Below are 17,891 nucleotides of genomic sequence, written 5' to 3'. Positions count from 1 at the left end.
CTCTCGGCACAGTCTGGCCCAGAGCACATGGTTAGGACGTGGGAACTGCATTGAACTGAACTTCAGATTATACAGATGACTGCTCATCATTTTACCTTCCTTGAGGCCTTCAGAAGTCTTCTAGAACCATCTTAGATCTTTGTCTCCCTCCCCAGAGCCTACCCTGCCCTACTTTACATATCCCACAGGCCTGGATGAAGTCAAATGTCCTTAGAGGTGAACATTTCTTGGGTGATGGGGGAGTAAAGAAGTAAGGGAGAGGTAAATGATGAAAGGAAAAGACAGCAGCAACGGTTTGTGTCTCAGTCTATTAAGGTCTTGCTTGCTTCCAGGCACATCCTATGTTTGGCTTAAATAAATTTTTATTTAATAAAATTTTTTTTAAAGACAGCAAGGTCTTGGGCTCTGAAAAGTTGGTAAAAATTGTTGGAAATATTGAAAATTGTTTCAGTATGCCATCTTATCAACTCACGATTCTTTGGTTGGCTAGGCTCAGCTGGGTGGCTCTTCTGCTCCACATGATATTGGCTGAGGCTATAGTCATCCAAGGACTTGACATCCAAGATGGCTCACACCCATGACTGGTGCCTTGATGGTTGGGAGGCTGGCCTTACTGTGTATCCAACATCTACCAGATGCCAGGTACTTGCTAGGGTTATAGTGAGCCACTTAAGCAGAAAGTATATTTCCCTGGGGTCTCTGAAGATTTGGCAGCTCCCCATTGAGCTGTGAGCTCCTAAGAGCAGGCCCACAATTGACCTGCCCCTTCAAACCTTGTGTTTGGCACACAGCGTCAATAACTATTTGCTGAATGATTGCGTAGCTGAATGAATCAATGGTGTATAAGCACTTTTGAAGGCATCTGAGAAGCACAGTTATGTTTGTCATTGTGGAAGATCCCCCAGGGTGCCTGGTAGAGAGTATAAATACAGAGAGTGGAGGTAGGGGTACAAGTGCAGAGTCTATAACTACTATCCAGGGAAGAGATGCAAGGCTTAGAACAGGGAATGGCAGTGGGCCAGATAAGGAGGTGGCTTTAACAGATCCTGGGAGGTAGACTTGTCAAGGTTTGGTAACCAGTGAATGCTGGGATGAGGGAATGGGAGCAGCCAGGAGGAGCCCTGTTCTCTGCTTTGGAAGAAGGAACAACCAGGCTCCATGATGGAGAGCCCCAGATGAAGTAGTCTTTTTTTTTTTTTTTTTTTGAAGTAGTCTTGTTAGCTGGTGCTTTCCTGCCCACCAGGCAATGACTGCATGGTAAGGGGCCAAGTCTGATGCTTTGGACTGGGTGGGTGGGTGCTTGGGAGTAGCTGCTGTTGAACGAGCGGGCATCACCATGTTGTCAGCTCCTGCCCACAACCAACAGTTCTTCCTGTTTCAAAATAGGTTTCTCTTTCTTATCTAAAGGGCCTCCAGTTCTCAGCCAATTTGCAGAGCAAAAACAAGTGACTCACCCCATGTGCAGTGACTGCTGGGCCCAATGATACAGTGGAAGGAGCACTAGACTAGAAGCCCTAAGTTGCAAATGCCGTCAGCTAACAGTAACAGAAGTCCTGGCCAACAGCGAGTAAACAAATAGGTGGTTTCATTTTCATTTTGTTCCCATAACAAGGCAGCCATTGGCACTGGTCCAGCTTCCCAGCAAAGTTGTCAAGAATCCAAGCCCTTTTTATCTTTCTGCTCCTCTATTCTTAGCATATTAATGTGTATCTTCATGCTGCGGGCTTCAAGTTTGCAAGATGGCTGCTGCAGCTCCAGACGTCTCATTAGTATTCAAGGCAGGAAAGGGGACAGGACAAAGGGCAGTGTCGGGGGTAGAGGGGGGTCTATCAGTTTTTATGGAAGAAAACCATAAACTTTCACAGATGCCACCTCTCCAACTTATGCCTTGTTGGCCAGAACTATGCAATCTTGGAACCTTAACTGCAAAGCAAGCTGGGAACACAAGTATTTTGGTCTAGGGTTAGATATATTACTGCTCTGCACAAAATTAGGCTTCTGACAGCAAGGAGGATGGGTGCAGGGGTAGAGAGTGGAAAGTGAATGTTGTCTTAGCGAGTTAAGCTCTAACTCCTGTGCCTTCCTGCATTTCCATTTCTTTCTCTATTCAATACATAAAACAGCAGCTAGTACCAACCTTAGGAGGCTAGTGGGAGGATTCAATGAGATATGTGCTAGGTGAGACCCCACAATGGTGAGAAAATTTACTTACTGGCGTTATTGGCATAGAGCAATGACTGTGTCCATTGGAAAAGGCATGCAGGGAAGTTCAAGGAGCAGAGGAAGTTCTTCGAGGAAAGGGGACCAGACCAGCTGTGCCAAGGCCTGGGGTGAAAGGAGTGTGAATGTGGCTTTGCAGAAATGAAAGTGCAGTCTGATAGCAGAGGTGTGAATGCAGGAAGAGAGAGGGAGGCAGCGTGTAGACAGGCCACCAGGGTCATGGGCCACAGGTCAGGCCTGCATGCAGAGGCCTCAGAAGGAGCAGGAGGCAGAGACTCCCCTCAGACTCTGGCCTGCTGGAAGGGGCACCTCAGGGCTTTTGAACACTGAAGATTTGAGTGTGGGCTCTGACCCACCACATCTGTGTTTGTGTCAGTCACAACTGTATTGGTTTTATGGTGGGTTTTCTGTTTGTTTCATAGGAAAAGTAACTGTAAAAATGTAACAAACTTGTTTGAACTGAAACTAATAAAGGCCTAGGGGCTTCCCCCTGCACCTCATTCCTTCCAGGGAGGCCAGTGAGCTGGAGGGTCCTGCTTCAGAACCTCAGGACTTCCGGGGCAGGGAGCCCTGGGAGAGAAGCAAATAGAAACTCAGAGCAATTCACTGGCTGGCAATCGGGGATCTCTGAGCTGTGGGAGACAGGGTTTTCTATCTTTTTTTTTATTCCTTTATTTTAGGCATTCTAGAGTGTCACTATCTCAGCCAGGAACTTGTGTGTACTCCTGGATCCTTCACCTGAATGTCGCCCCCACCCCAACCTAAATCAGTACAGAGAGAGGGCTCAGTAACTGTGACAACTGTTTTGACTGAATGAATGGAGTTTAGCACCACTGTGCTTTATGGATGAACTTCTTAAATCCGTACAACAGCCCCATTTCTCTTTTAAAGAAATTCAGCTTTGCTTAGCGACTGCTGGGACTGGCATTGCTTCCTTACACTGTTGGGACACCTTCCTGTAACCACCAATAGTAGAGGCTGCTGATCTCTAGCTGCCCAACACCTATATTCCCAAATTCCAGCAAGGCTCTCAGTCCCCACTGAGGAACCAGCCCATCCACCCTGGTGCATGTGGTTTGACAGGGTATCTGCCCTCCTTACTCCAGCTGGCAAGTGGTCCAGGCCTGGCCAGTCAGAGCACAGCAGCTCCCTACCAAATATGATTGGTTGAGAAGGGACCCAAGACCTACGCTGGTCCAATCAGAGTAAAACTGAATTAGAACTTTGCGTGGGGCCAACACTTGCCTTTTTTTTTTTTTTGCTAAACTTGAACCTGGAGGGATGAAGCCCTAAGAGTTACCTTCCTGAAAACAAACCAACCAGCAGAGGGCAAAGCAAAGAGGCACAGGAAATGAGCCCTGATGACATCGTCCGAGCCCCCTCAATCACGCTGCACCTAAAGTCATGATATTTCCAAACTTAAATCAATACTTTTATTTTCTACTTAAGCAGCTTGCATTGGGTCTTTTATTTTCAATAGCAAAAGTCTTGACTAACAGGGTCTGAAAGTTTTAAGACTTGTAGGTAAATGCAGCCCAGGATCCTGTGGGTGGAGCAGAAAGACGTGAGAGATGGCAGGAGTCAGCTGGACCCAGGCTTTTGATTGGCTGGGCAGATGCTGACAGATATTTCAAAATCTGGTTTGTTTTATGTTGTCCCAAAAGGAGAATTAAGACCAGAGGGACAAACTTCTGAGACACACATTTAAGCTCAGCAGGAGAACTTGTAGATAAGCAGAACCATCAATATCAGAGTCGACTGCCTCAGGAGGGAGTGAGGGACCCGTCCCTGAAGATATATAAGTGGCAGGCGGCAACCATCTGGCCCAGAGTTCCAGAGGAGATTCAGGCACTGGGTGGGGCTGGAGTAAACAGGTAGAGGCTCCCGTATGAGGCCGCTGGCACAGATCGCAGTAATGCAGGGGTGGCTTATTGGGCTCTGGTGCTCCCCTCTGGCCCCTGGGAAGGCAAGGGCATGAGGGGATCAGGATGCAGCACCTACAGATTCACACCTTTGGGCCCAGGGAGGCCACCAGCACAGAGAAGCCCATCAACCAAGCTCTGTAGCCATCTGCTAAGAAACACCACAGGAAGGGGACAGCATGGCCAGCCATGGTGCCATCAGGCTTTGGGGGGGGTCAGAATCATCTGCTGGGAGGACAAGGACAACCTGAAAGGGAGACAGGCAGGGGGTGAGAATCTAGGGATAAGCAGGATGGATTTACAGCCGCTCACGGCTTTCCTGGCTGACAGCTCATTCCCATCTCCCAACTGTGCCCAGGTTGTCTCTCCCTCGGGACTGCCTGCCCCGCTGCCTCCACACCACGTCCTCCATCCTTCTCCTGCCCAGTAGTCTCACAGCTCTGTCTTCCTTGCTTCCACCGCTACATTTGGGTGTCAGGTCTCCCTAGCTGGACTGGGTTCTCCTGGGGTACAGGGGCTGAGGCATCTTTGTCCCTTGTCTTTCCCCACCCTCCAGCAGGGAGGGCACAGTGGGAGCTCAGCAACACCCACACCTTGGCTTCTCATACCTTGGAACTTCCTTCTCGGAACTGGGCTCGCTGAGCTAAACTGGCTCCATCAAATGGGGAAACTGAGACCATACGCTCCTCCCCTCCTGTCCTGGTCTAAATGCCCCTCCCAGTGAAACCGGGGTCCACTGCCAGCTAAGCCTGCTGTGTGGTGGCGTTGGGGTGGGGGAGGGGATCTTGAAGCAGGGGGGAGAGGCTCTTACCCCTAGAGGATGCTGCAGGGGCGCTTCTGCGGCCGTGTGGGCTGGGGGCACAGGACCGCCCGGATGGCCTCGTCAAAGACGGTCTTCAAGCCTCGCTGGGTGAGGGCCGAGCACTCCAGGTATTTCACCGAATCTGAGGGGAGGCGGCAAAGAAGGCAGAGGCCTAGGTCAGTGGGGGGTCCTGGGCAGAACCCCCTCCCAAGACACTCAGTAGCACCAGGCTGTGGGGGCAACCTGGGCTGTTGCTCAGAGTAGATGTACCTCTCTGTGCCCATTTTCTCATGCCTGATACAGGGAGCCTGAATTCAGTGGGAGGGACTCAGACCCGCAAGAGCAGGTCTGTGTCTTTCTTGGACACATAAACCCTCAATTTGAGGAAGGCAGGAATTTTGAAGAAAAAGGCTCAAGCTAGTGACTGCACCTCTCCGTGCCTGTTTTTTCTAGAAAGTAGCCACACACCTGCCTTCAGGCTTCCCCCAAGAGGCCCGAGGCACTCCTGGCCCACTCACAGAAACTTCCAAATGTCGTCTAACCTCTTCTTAGCATCCCCCCATTTTAAAGATGAGGAAATTGAGGCTCCTAGATGTGAGGTCATTTGTCCAAAGTCACACACCACCTTGTGGAAGCCGGGGGCCCTCAGCAAGAGGAACGGGACTTGGAGAGCCCTCCCCCCCCCCATCCATGAGGGGACAGGCCTCCTCCCACATGAACTCTGGGGCTGGAGCTCAGGGCATAGACAGCAACAAGGGCAGGCTGAGCCCTTACTCCCAGGGCCAGTGTTCCATGACCTTCTGAAAGGAACCTGTGTGAGTTTCATATCTGCTACAAGCCAGTTTCCCTGAAGTGAGGAACCACACATGCCTTCCTCAACAAGCCACCCTTCGTAGTTGCTCTGGGAACAAAGGACATGGGCTGGCGCCCAGGAAGGCTCTGTCCATGTCAGCTGTGTTATCAGCTGGGACTGAGCTGCCTCACACTCTTCTCTCCGGGGCTGAGGTGGGGGGGCCTGGGGGGGCCGAGGCAGCTGCTTCCTCCGCATCACCTCCCCCAGCCTCCTCTCTCTTGGCCTGGGCTGGCACAATACAAGTTGAAGGTCCCTGCCCTCCCTAACACCTGGACCAGCTCCAGGAGGCATTGGCTAAAGGCCAAGACAGGACCCCAAGGTCATCTCCTTACAGAGGAGAAAGGACTTTTAGGGACTCTGTAAGCCAACTTGTGCAAGTGGGGAGACTGAGGCCCAGGGTGGAATGACTAGCTCAAGGTCACACAGCCAGTGCCAGAGCCAAGACCAGCATCCAGATTTCAGGCCTCTTCTTATCCCAAAGCACATGCTTTAGAAGGCAAACGGTCACTGCAGGCTAGAGAGTCAGTCTTAGGCAAAAGGGGTATAGGGGGACAGGCTGGCTGGAAAGAAAAGAAGGCAGGGGTGCCACCCCTAATATCTGTGAGGAGGACCAGCAGGCCTGGGAGCCAGAGGCCCCAGGATGGGGCAGGGGACCCAGGACTTAGGCAGCAGCCTGAGGTCCCCTCGGGAGGATGACCATGGCACTGGGTTAGTCACGGGAAGGGGAGGACGTGGCAGCTGCGGTTTCTCTTCCTGTGAAGAGAGTGAGTCCCCAGGGCCCTCCCAGTTCCGGCGGAAGGAAGAGTGGTAGGGCTGAGGCAGGGACAGGATGGGGGGCCCGACTAATTCGGGGGCCAAACCCCGGTACTGCAGGAGCTAGGGCAGAGTGCCCTGGGTAGCTAGGTCACTGCTCCTAATGGCCAAACACTGGTGGTCCTGGGCTTTTGGGCAAGTGTGCCATCCCTGGGCTGTAAGCAGGTCAGGACCTGACCAGGGACAGCAAATCCCAACACCATGGGAGGGGCCAGACCCATCAGTCCTCACTTCCCTGGTACAGGCAGCCCTGAGCCACCATGAGGAGGCCCCCAAGCCAGCAATTTGCTGTGTTTGAATCCTAGTTCTGCCACCCATTAGTGGTGTGACCTTAAGAAGTCACTCTACTTCTCTGGTGCAGTGATCGGAGGCAGAGAAGAGTTGAGTTGAGAAGTCTGGGGGCCAGGGGAAGGACGTGGGGACAGAAGGGAAGGCCTCATCCTTCAAACCTAAGGCAGAAGCACCTTCTCTGGGAAGCCTTCCTGGAAAACCCAAACCTGACTTGGCTGCTTGCCCTCTAAGCAGCCACAGCATACCCCACTCCATGCCTGCTTCTGCCTGTGCAAAACACACTTTATTTCAAGATCTGACTATGGATTAGACTACTATGAATATAATAATAACTAACAGACTGTTTCCCCATGCGGGTGCAGCTCTAGGTGTTTTGTGTGTATTAACGCATTTGATTCTCCCAACTTCCCAGAACTATTACTATGGCTAGGTTTAGCTGATGAGGAAACAGGCACAGAGATGCTAAGTGTCTGGTCCAGGGTCACACAGCTAGTACACAGCACAGCCAGGGTTTGAACTGCACGTTTGCCATCGCCAGAGGCTGAGTTGGGGCTCCCCTGCATCCAGCTCCCCTTTCTGAACGCAAGCTCCATACCAATCTCCTTGGCCAATGCCAAGCCCTGTGGGTAGGTAATAGGCGCCAGTTTCTTCTCCTTCAGCTTCTCAATGGTGTCCTTGTCGTCCCGCAGGTCCAACTTGGTGCCCACCAGGATGATGGGTGTGCTGGGGCAGTGGTGCCGAACCTCAGGGAACCACTGGAAAGGTCAGGGAACAAGAGGGGGCACGAGATTGTGCAGGACAAGGAGAGAGGGCCCAAGATTGTCAGAAGCAGGAGCATGAGAGTGCAGGAGAAGACGGCACCAGGTTGTGAGAATGTGAGAGGTGGGCACGAGGTTGTACGGGGAGGAGGCATATCGTTGTGGGAAGAGAGGAGGCATAGTTTTGTGTGGAGAAAGGAGGTGGGTGTGAGATTGTGTGGGGAGGAGAGAGGACAAGGTTATAGAGGACGGCGAATAAAGCTGACACTCCCAGCCCCCTCTGAGACCCCCTTCGAGTCTCATCTTCTGAGCCCCCCTGCCCTGTTTGGCACTGGGGACCCTCTCTACCCATACCCTCTGCTGCCCCAGGGACAGGCTTCAAGTTGCTGGTCCCTCCTTTTCTCCTTCCTTCCTTCCTTTTCACCTGCCCCACACACCAGGGCCTGCTCTGCCCAGCTCACCTTGGCACGGACATTCTCATAGGAGGCTGGGCTGACAAGGGAGAAGCAGATGAGGAAGACGTCCTAGGAACAGAGCAGGCAAGGATCACCTGTGAGGGGAGGCCCAGGGATGTCCCACCTATGCACCCACACACACACCTGGCAGCACTGAGCAGAGGAACAGCCCAGGGACATTGGGGAGGTAGGGTCTGGCAGAGCGAGGATGCCTGCCTGTCCCACTGCCAGGCTGCTGCTTGTTCACCCAGCCCTTCCCAAAGGCCAGGGTCTGTCCTTAGTGGTCCATCCTCACACAACACCTGCAGCAGGGCTGCCACCCCCATTCCACAGATGGGAAGAGTGAGGCTACAGTGGTTAAAGGGTTTGCTGTCTAGAGCTCCAAAAGCCATACTCCTAACTAGGCACTCACTACCCCACTGTCTGGTTAGCAGCCCCAGCCATGGAGAGAAGGTCAGGATGGGGGCAGGAGGAGTGGTGGTTGCCTAGCAACCACAGAGATACCTGCAGGCTTACCTAGTCTCTTCTCCCCTCATCTGGCATACCCAGGGTTAACTGTCCTGGGCTCCCTGCTGAAGCCCTATCCTGGAAGCCAGGTGGTACCACAGCCCATGGGGGGTGAGACTGGGAAGAGGGCAGAGTGGTTCCTGGGGACTGATGGAGTACTGGGGGCAGAGGAAGGAGACCCTGGCTGTGGCTGGGGAGGACAAGGCAGAGTCCTCCAGCTGGGCCTTAAGGGGAGGATCAGGGTCCACCAGGCCAAGCTGGCCCAAGGGCACCCCATGCAGAAGGAACAGGCAAGTAGAGGCCAGCTTGCAAGGAAAGGTCAGGGGAGCTCACCGTCTGTGGATAAGAGAGTGGCCGGAGGCGGTCATAGTCCTCCTGCCCCGCAGTATCCCACAGCCCCAGGTTCACCGGCTTGCTGTCCACCATCACGTTGGCTGAATAGTTGTCGAATCTGTGGGGAGCAGACAAGACAGAGGGTCAGTCTCCATCCCCAGCGCCCAGGGCCCTGCAGTCCAGCCCCAGGTGGTTTCTTGGTAGAGACTGAGACCCAGAGAGGGCCTGCAACAGGACCAAAGTCACAAATACTATGTAATTAATTGGGTTTTCTTTTTTTTTTTCTCCCATTACTGATTCACAACATAAAAAAATTTAACTTGGGTAAGCATAGAGAGGAAAACATTGTCTCCATTTTTCTGCCCTCAACTATCTTTTGGAGTGGTGATTTCTCAAGACTGCATAATATTCCCTCCAAGGTTTGATCATAATAAATTTACTCACATCCTATGCTGGACATTGAGGGTGATTACTCAGTATTTGCTGAACAAGTGTTCACCCCCATCTTAGGCCGGGTTCCCCCAGAAGCAAACCCTGTGACAAGGAGGTGGTACAAGCGGTTTATTTAGGAAGTGAGCCCAGCAGCTACTGGAAGTCAGTGGGGAGGAGACGAGGAAAGGGCAGCAGACGTAGAGCGAGCTAGTGAGCTGTTACTGCTGTGGGCAACTGGGACTCAGGCCAGCCAGGGCTACCTGGGAGATAGCATGGGCCATGCTCAGAGTGCCCCCCAGAGGGGGCAGTGAACTGGGTATTATCCACCACCTCCATCTTCCACTGGTAGAAGGATGTGCTAAGGTTTTAATCCCCTGGTTTTCCGACCCACCCCAAGGGCACACTGAAAGCTGTCAGTCGGGGAGATTTGAGGAAATGCCACTGGCACACGCTAGTGAGACACATGGCAAGAGGGCAGCACAGGGCACAACAGCGACTGCTAAAATTTCCCTGCCAGCACCAGGAGGCCTCCAGGGCAATCAAACAAGCTGCCAGATTTTTTAAATTTTTAATTCAACAGTATTTCTTACTATACAAATCCCTGGGAAGAAGGTGCTTGTTTCTCATGCTGTGAAAGAGAGAACAGGGATCAGAGAGGTATAGTAACTTGCTCAATGCCACATAGCCTATGTGAGACCAAACTAGATGAGAAGCTAGTGCTCACTGACTTGTGCCACAGCTGTGCTTCCACAGCTGCTCCTACCCCTTGTCCCTGAGGGCTAAGGACACCACCTTGCTTCTCTTCATTGCAGTCACCCACACAGGCCACCGTCCCCTGACCTCACCCACTGAGACCTCGGGCTCTTTCAGCTTCTCTTCCTACCCTCCTGCCACACACAAGCCAAGCCACTTTCTGGGCAAGGCTCACACGCCCACCTCCCTGCACTTGTTCATGCTGTGCCTCCTGCCTGGAATGCCCTTCCCACCTCTCCTTGTCCAAATATTCCCACCCACCACGCTCTCCAGGCCTTTGGTCCTGTCTGTACCTCTCTCTCTGGAACTCGCTTCCATCCCCTTTATACCCCTGTCTCCTGTTCATGCTTCAAAACCCTGCACAGGCAGTTCCTCCTTTGTTGGGAAGCCTCTAAGCAACTCCCTTCCCTGTTCTCCGCCTGGAAAGAGCTTGTCATTCCATCCCACAGGCCACTGTGCTGCCTTGACCACGAGCAGGCACTTAGTGTGCCTCTGTCCCACCATGTGGGCGGGGCTCGTGCCTGCTTCATCTCTGCAGTGAGTACAGGTGAAACAGAGTTAAACCAACTGAACCGAAGCCCTGGGGATGTCACCTCCTCCAGGAGTCCTCACAGAATGCTGCTTAATGAGAGGCTGCAAATGTCCTAATGCTTTAGAGTAACTCCAAAGATACCTGTCCTGAGAAAGACTCCACATACAAAAAACAAAAACAAAACAAAAAAACACAATATTGAAAGCCTGACATTCTTAACACACTGTGCTTGGTCAGCCCTGGGGGTGTTCCTGGTCATCTCACAGTTCTCAGATGATCCTGCTCCCTCCTGCATGGAAAGCTCCTGCAAACACCTCTCCCTGACTTCCCACCCTTCTTCTTCCCACTGCTGGACCGACTCTTACACAATCTCTCCTCTAGTCTTTTCTCAGTGTCACCTCCTCCAGGAAGCCTTTCTTGAGTCCCAGCCAGGTTGGAGTCCCAACCCAGCAATCTGTGGTGAACTCAGCATCCTTCAAGTCAGGCACCAAACCTGGCTTGTTACTCACTGCACCCTGAGGCCAGCACTGTGTTTGGCTCATAGTAGGTGTTCTGCATACCTACTCTGTGCACCACCCACACCACCATGGGATTTCAGGTCCATGGAGACACCACTGGATGTTGCAGGAAAAGAAATGTATGTGTTATCTTTCACTTCTCCAGAAACAGTCCTTTAAGATAAGCTTAGGGTATTGGCACACCCTCTCCTCTAATGTCCAGTCTGAAACTCTGATGCCCAAAACCCTCCTAAAATTCCTGAGCTAAAGTTGTCTGTCTTCTCTGAGCCACCACCAGGTCTAAGGGGCTGTGGCCATGGGTGGGTTGGGGGGGGGGCTGCATCCTGAGATTTATAGCAGCACCAAGCACCTACTCTGAGGCCAGGCTGAGAGCTAGGGGCCTTCATATGTTAGATCTTGAAGTCCCATGTGGCCCAAGACAAAAGGAGCTCGGGTCACTCCCATTAGACAGAGAGGAAGCTGAGACCCTAAGAAGTTAAATAACTTTTCCAAGACCAGCCAGCTCATAAGCATAGGAGCTGGGATTTGAACGTTACTTCTTCCATGATACCCATTAGTGAACCTGGGGACAGCCACCTGGGATCAGTCACCCAGGGTTGGGAAGGAACAGAGTTCCTTGTGAAGCTTTGTCCTGGCTGCGTGACCTCGGGTGAGTGACCTAGCTTCTCTGAGCCTCACTGTCTTCACTGCAAAAAAGCTTTTTCTCTCGGGGCCACTGAGAAGATCCAAAGAAACAGAGGACATTTAAGCCACCCCATAGGGAGATGCTGAGAAGCTGAGTAATCTTATGTTCAATGTCCATACACATTCCTCCACCTGGCCCGCCCCAGGAGATCAGCTTCAGAGCCCCAGGGATCACTGCAGGGACTCATCAGTGATCCGCAGCTCCCGGGGGTCCCCTTACTTCAGAGGCCCACAGGCAGCCAGGACTAGAGGACCTTACATATCACTGTGTCCGACCTTCACTCCCTTTTCTAGATGAGGAAACTGAGGCTCACAGGCCGGAAGGGACTTGCCTAAGATCTCACAGTCGGTTGGTGGCAGAGCCAGGACTAGATCCTGTTACCCAATCCAGAGCCCGTGTGGCAAGCATCACTGCAGTTTCTTGGCCTCAGTGGAGTCTGAGCTGGGGCATGGGTGCCAACTCTGAGCCCTGTGGGGTGGGGAGCTCACACTTGCTGAACACTCGGGGCTGCCAAGTGCTGTCTAGGCCCCTCAAATTCAGATCATTTCAATGGGCCCAGGCAGTGGATTCTACCTCTGTCCCTATTTTTACACGAGGAAACTGAGAACCAGAGACTTTGAGCTTCCTGCCCAAGATCACACAGCTGGGGGTTCTTATCCAGGGTCTGTGTCTCCTCTTTCTGCACTTTCCTGGGCTGCAAGCCCAGCCCTGACCCTCAACTGGAGAGGAGGAGGCAAGTGAACGGGGTGCCCTGGGTCCAGCAACTTCTCAGGGCAGGCTAGAGCATGACCACCTGCAATGTGCTCAACTCTGTTCTAGAAGCTGGTGCAACAGATGAGGACAGGACCCTGACCCCCAGAGCCTCCCTCCCAGCAGGGGAAGTCAGATCAGAGCAGGCTATGAAGGGTGTGGATGGAGGGTGCCTGGGAGGAGGGAGGGCCACACTAGAGAGGGGTCAGGGAGGTGATACCTGAGACAGGAACTGAGTGATGGGAAGGGGGAGAATGCAGAGGCTTGTGGGAAGCTGGCATGTCTGGGATGGGGGTGGGGGGACGGCATTCTGGACTTTGAACACCAGGATAGGAGATGGCCTCTAACTGAGAAGAGGAGCTAAGAGAGGGAGTTAAGCTCTGGCTTAACTCCACCTAATTTTCATGTTTGAAAGCTCACCTGGGTTTCCATTTGAGAATAGCTCTAAGGAGGAGTGGTGGGAAAAGGGTTACCCCCTATGCCACAGGCACCCGAGGGCAGGGTCTTCCTGCCATGTCTCTGTATCCCCAGCACCAGGTTGGCATTGGTCCCTCATCTGTGAAATGGGGGTCTGACCCTCAGCGGTTCACTCCCAGCTCTTGTTAGCAAGCTGAGTTTGGCTTTTCGCTTATCTGATCTTGTGCCAGCAGCATGAGGCTCCCTGTCCTCAGCAAACCCAACCATCCCCAGCCCCAGAAGCTCTTCTGACCTTTATCCCTGTGCAGAGATCTCGGGCTGCCTGTTTCTCCCAATTCTACTCTCCCCAGCTGCCCCGTCCTCCAATGTCAAAGGTTCAGGACAACTTATTCTCCCCTCCCCGTCACAGGGAGGAGCCACTGGGCTTGTCTAGAGATGAGCCACTCTGGGCTGGAAGACAAAGGACGGTGACAGGCAGGACTGGTCACATCCTTTGCAGGGTCCAATGCAAAATGAAAACATAGGACCACTTGTTCAAAACTTAAGAATTTCAAGACAGAGATACAAGAGCGTTAAACCAAGAGCACCCCCTTGTAAGCGCGGGGCCCGCGCAGCTGCCTTGACACAGCACTGTGAAGTGGCCCTACTCTGACCCAACTCCTCAGAGTCCTGGGCAGGTAGGCCTTGCTAGTCCATTCTGTCTGTCCTCCTACAAAGTTGTCCAGGACACTGAGTCCCCAGGGGCCAGTCTCTTCAAGTTGCTGAGAGCAACTGGTCACTGGTCCCGCCATTCCACACCAGAGAACAGCACAAGGGACTGGCCAACTTTCCTGTACAGCAAAGGGACCTAGCAGTGAGCTTGGGATCTCCCAGCCCAACCTCACCTCTTACAAAAAGAGAAACTGAGGCTCAGAGAGAGGAAGTGACTGGTGTAAGTCTCTCAGCAAGTGTGCCCTCCAGTCCAATTGGGACAGGCAGAGGCAGGAGCACACTCCTGGTGACAATGGCCTTCTGCAGGAGCTGCTAACCTGATTACATACCTGCCTCCCGCTCAGGGCTGGGGCCGGCCCCACCCAGCACGAGGAGGTGCTGATAAATACTTGCTAATTGGTGGTGAATAGGCAGGTAAGGACAAGGATGAGAGAGGCGTGCTCTGGCCCCAAGCTCTGTGGAGAGCAGGAGACCAAGCTGGGGCAGCTCTTGGTTTTCCAGGCTCCCTGTCCAGGTTCCCTGCCCTGTCCTGGCTGCCCAGCTTCCTCCTGGGCCAGGCCAGCCCTGCGGGGAGAAACATCAGCAGAGGGAACTCAGTACACCCCCGAGCCTGGGGGCAGGCCCCTGAGCAGCTATGGCCTCAGCTTCCCCCTGGGTGACCTGGTATCATAATACTCAGCTCCCATGAGTAGCAAATGAGGTCACATGTGTGATATTTTGTGGGGGGCATCACACAGCAGGCCCTCAAAAGCTGGTAGCTACAGCCTCCCATGAAGTTCAATTCAGGTCAACTAAAAACATATCTACTGTGTCTAAGACAAGGTGTAGATTATACTGCGCATGGACTCTGGGCCAAGACAATGGGCCGGCTTGAAAAGAACTGGATGAGGGCCCCTGCATTCTATAGGCCCATGCTCAAATGCCAAGTAAAGTCATTCTGGGGAGTGAGAGATCCCTTTAGGCTAGATCAGAAAGGCTTCCTAGAGGAGGGGACACCAGAGCTGGGCCTGGAGGTCTCAGACAGGTGGACGTGGGAAGGGCAGGTACTCCAGACGGAGGGAACGGCTTGAGCACAGGCCGAGATGGAAATGCCCAGGAACGTTTGGTGAAAGCAAAGGGGCCATGAGGCTAGAAGGGAAGGTTGAGAGAAGACCACTGGGGGCTCTGAATGCCGCAGAGTTGGGAAGTTGTCCTGTGAGTGATGGGCCCCCCGGGGGAGGGGGGAGCTGGTGCTCCCTCTGTTTTCATTCTTTCCTGGTGTGACACCCACCCTCTGTCTATAACATGTCAAATGACAATACTGACGCCACATCTGACAAGAGGAGGGTGTCTTTGATTGGCCTCCAGATGGCACTGCCCTCTCCCCCAACACACATGTGCCCTGGTATCTACTCCTTGACATCAAAGCCCTCGATTTCCTCATCCTTCCCCCACCCTGTCCCCTTCCACCACTTCTCTGCCCCAGTCCCTCTGCCTGCCCTCCCCAGCCCCCTTTTCCTGGAGGCTCTCTCAAAGGCCACCAGCCCTCCTTCAGCACCCCCACCCTGACACAATCTCTCTCCCTTTTAGGAGCCCTGTGCCTTCACCCTGCCAGTTCAGCTCAGCCTTGGTGGCTGCCTCCCCAACCAGATCATTAGGCAGCCCTGCCAGGCAGATTGGCTGGGGCATCTCCTGGTTGCTTGACCCCACCAAGTGCCCACACATAGCCAGCACACAGGAGGCCCTGAAAGGGAGGTGGGCTTGTGACGGTGCCCCACCCTCCAGTGCCCTGCCGCACACGAGACTCACACGGTGGGGATGTACTCTCCTGGGAAGGCATTCGTGGTGTAGCTGATAAGAAGGCAGGTCTTTCCCACGGCTCTGAAAGACAGGAAGTTCCAGAGGGCATCAGTCACAGGCCCTGCCCCCTGGAAAAACCCAGGCCCACCCCTCTGGGCCTCAGTTTCCCCACCTGAGGCTCCTCGTGTCAGGGTTCTCAAACCTGAGAGCCACAGAGTCATCTGGGGTACTGTGAAAGGGCAGACCAGCCCCCCTCCCCCTGCTGACATTCCAAGCCATGGCCCTGGGGAGGAGCTAGACAGTGCTGCAGAGCCCCCAGGCTTGACCAGGGCTCTGCCATCACACCAGTGGCAAGAACTTGGGCAAGTCAGTTAACCTCCTTATGCCTCAGTTTCCCCCTTTAGAAAATAAGGATAGGATGAGTCCATCCTCAGAAGAGTGTGCTGGAAAGTAAATTAGACGAAGCCCATGAAAAACCAAGCACCCTGCAGGATACAGCACAGCCGCCAGCTGCTGGGGGAACACCACCTCACCAGTGAGCATAGTTGTTAAGAGCTCAGAGTTTTGGTGTCAGAGAGACCTGGATTCAAATCCCACAGGTCTTGGGCAAGTCATTTTACTTCTTTGAACTTCGATTCTCCCACCTGTAAAATGGGCCTAATATTAGGGTTGGTGTGAGGATAAACCAATGGGTGTGACTAAGCCCTGTGCCTCACACACAGTAAATGCTAAATAAGTGGTGATCGCCCTTTGTTCACGCTGCCTTCCCCCAGCCAGCAGGTGGAGGCCACAGTGGCAGCGCTGGCCCTCCCCCACTGTTTCGTCACTTCCTGTTCTGAGGAGCTGACTGCCCTGTCCTCCCCATCCACCGCCTGCCCTCCCGGGGGCCTGCCAGCAAGGTAACTTTGAATGTCTGGAACATTGCCCTTGGCTTCCGCTCTCCCCCCTCAGATCAGATACAAAGCAGAAGTGGGCAGGCAGGAAGATAAGGGCCAGCAGTGCATCAGAATCAGCTGAGGACAGCCTGATCAATCAGCCCGTCCCCATCAACCCATTAGTCAAAGCAAGCCGGGGCCACAGGGACCCAGGCCAGGAAGGATCCAAGTGTCTCGAGGCCTCAGGCCTCTGTAGACTTGGAGAGCTGGATGAGAGGCCTGCCCAGCTGGCCTGCGCTGGGATGTGCACAGAAAGCTGCAGGCTGTGTCAGTGGGCTGGACCCTGAGATACTGTTGCTGGGAGGCGCGAGGGAATTGGCATTTGGACCTCTCCTCTCACGGCTAAGGAAACTGGGGCCCACGGGCGGACCTAACAACCTGAGGTCACTGAAATATGACAGCTGAGAAGGCAGCTCAGCCCAGCATGTCCCAAAGTGACCCCCACAATCACATCCCTTCCCTCCTCCTTCCCTGTCTCTCATGTCCCTGCCTTCAGCTTCTCACCCACACCCCCCACACATCCTCCCAACCAGGCAGCTGGGGGAGGCGGGGGGAGGCGGGGGGAGGCTGGCATTTATTGAGCACAATTCAAAATGTCTGAGGGGACCCCAGTCAGCTCTAGTGGGAGCTCCCAGATGGCCAAACCGAGGTTCAAGGAGGTCCTATGACTTGCCCAAGGCCACACGGCAGCATAAGCCAGTGATTAGAGCCCGAATCAGCCTGGGAACAAAGGCCAGATTTTTGCTTCCCCGGCCCCCTACATCCACAGAGCTGAAGACTGAGGTCTCATGGGAGACCTGCCCCAGCACCCACGATACAGGCGAGGGGACCTGGCATCCCCACCAGTCCTATACTCTTCACCCAGCAAGCTACCAGGGTTAGGTGGGCAGAGAGAGTGAAGCTGTCCTCATCCAACCCAGGGGCTCTGTCTGGATCCTGGGAGAAGAAGGGACAGTTCTTTCTGGCTGCCTCCCAGGGACTCCTACAGGTAAGGGGACTACCCCAGGGACACCTGTGCAGAAGGGTCTCAGGGCTCCCAGATAGGGAACTGCGAGGAGGGTCAGCCAGGTACCTACCCATCTCCCACCACCACACATTTGATGGCCTGCATCGTGTCGTGTCCGGGACCTGGGGCCGGCAGCAGTGACCGTGGAGAGTTTCTGCAGCACCAGGGGTGTGGAGAGCCTGGTGAGGCGCCCCAGGCAGCGCAGCAGTAGACAGGAGGCAGGAGGAAGCGGAAGGGGAACTTGCCCAAGCTGCTGCCCCCACAGCCGTTTGCAGAAGGCGGAGCATGCATTCTGGCAGAACAGCTGAGGGCAGGGGGTGCACCTCAGGTGCAGGGCTGAGCCATGGCCACCCCCCACAGGCATGCCTGCTCTGGGGCACCAGCTAGAAACCTAGGGACCCTCTCAGCCGGGGACCTCA

The 17,891-nt window shown here is 53.9% G+C and overlaps 1 protein-coding gene across 3 annotated transcripts; it reads right to left on the bottom strand.

Moving 5' to 3' along the window:
- Window positions 1–3,628: 3,628 nt before the first annotated feature.
- RAC2 (Rac family small GTPase 2) lies at window positions 3,629–17,716 on the bottom strand. Of its 3 annotated transcripts, none has more exons than XM_066258977.1 (7): window positions 17,543–17,712; window positions 15,541–15,612; window positions 8,955–9,072; window positions 8,121–8,183; window positions 7,497–7,656; window positions 4,954–5,086; window positions 3,629–4,178 (listed from the first exon to the last, which is right to left on the bottom strand). In XM_066258977.1, the coding sequence occupies exons 1-6, from the start codon at window positions 17,575–17,577 to the stop codon at window positions 4,956–4,958; spliced, it is 579 nt and encodes a 192-aa protein (XP_066115074.1). In that variant the 5' UTR covers window positions 17,578–17,712; the 3' UTR covers window positions 3,629–4,178; window positions 4,954–4,955. The 3 variants fall into 3 exon arrangements, with proteins under 3 accessions (XP_066115074.1, XP_066115067.1, XP_066115084.1); XM_066258970.1 differs by having other exon boundaries at window positions 3,629–4,389; window positions 17,543–17,711; XM_066258987.1 differs by lacking the exon at window positions 3,629–4,178 and adding an exon at window positions 5,643–5,651 and having other exon boundaries at window positions 4,958–5,081; window positions 17,543–17,716.
- Between the last annotated feature and the right edge of the window lie 175 nt (window positions 17,717–17,891).

Source organism: Saccopteryx bilineata, chromosome 1 (genome assembly GCF_036850765.1).
Source record: "Saccopteryx bilineata isolate mSacBil1 chromosome 1, mSacBil1_pri_phased_curated, whole genome shotgun sequence".
Lineage (NCBI taxonomy): Eukaryota > Metazoa > Chordata > Mammalia > Chiroptera > Emballonuridae > Saccopteryx > Saccopteryx bilineata.
This window is presented reverse-complemented; position numbering and strand designations above follow the sequence as displayed.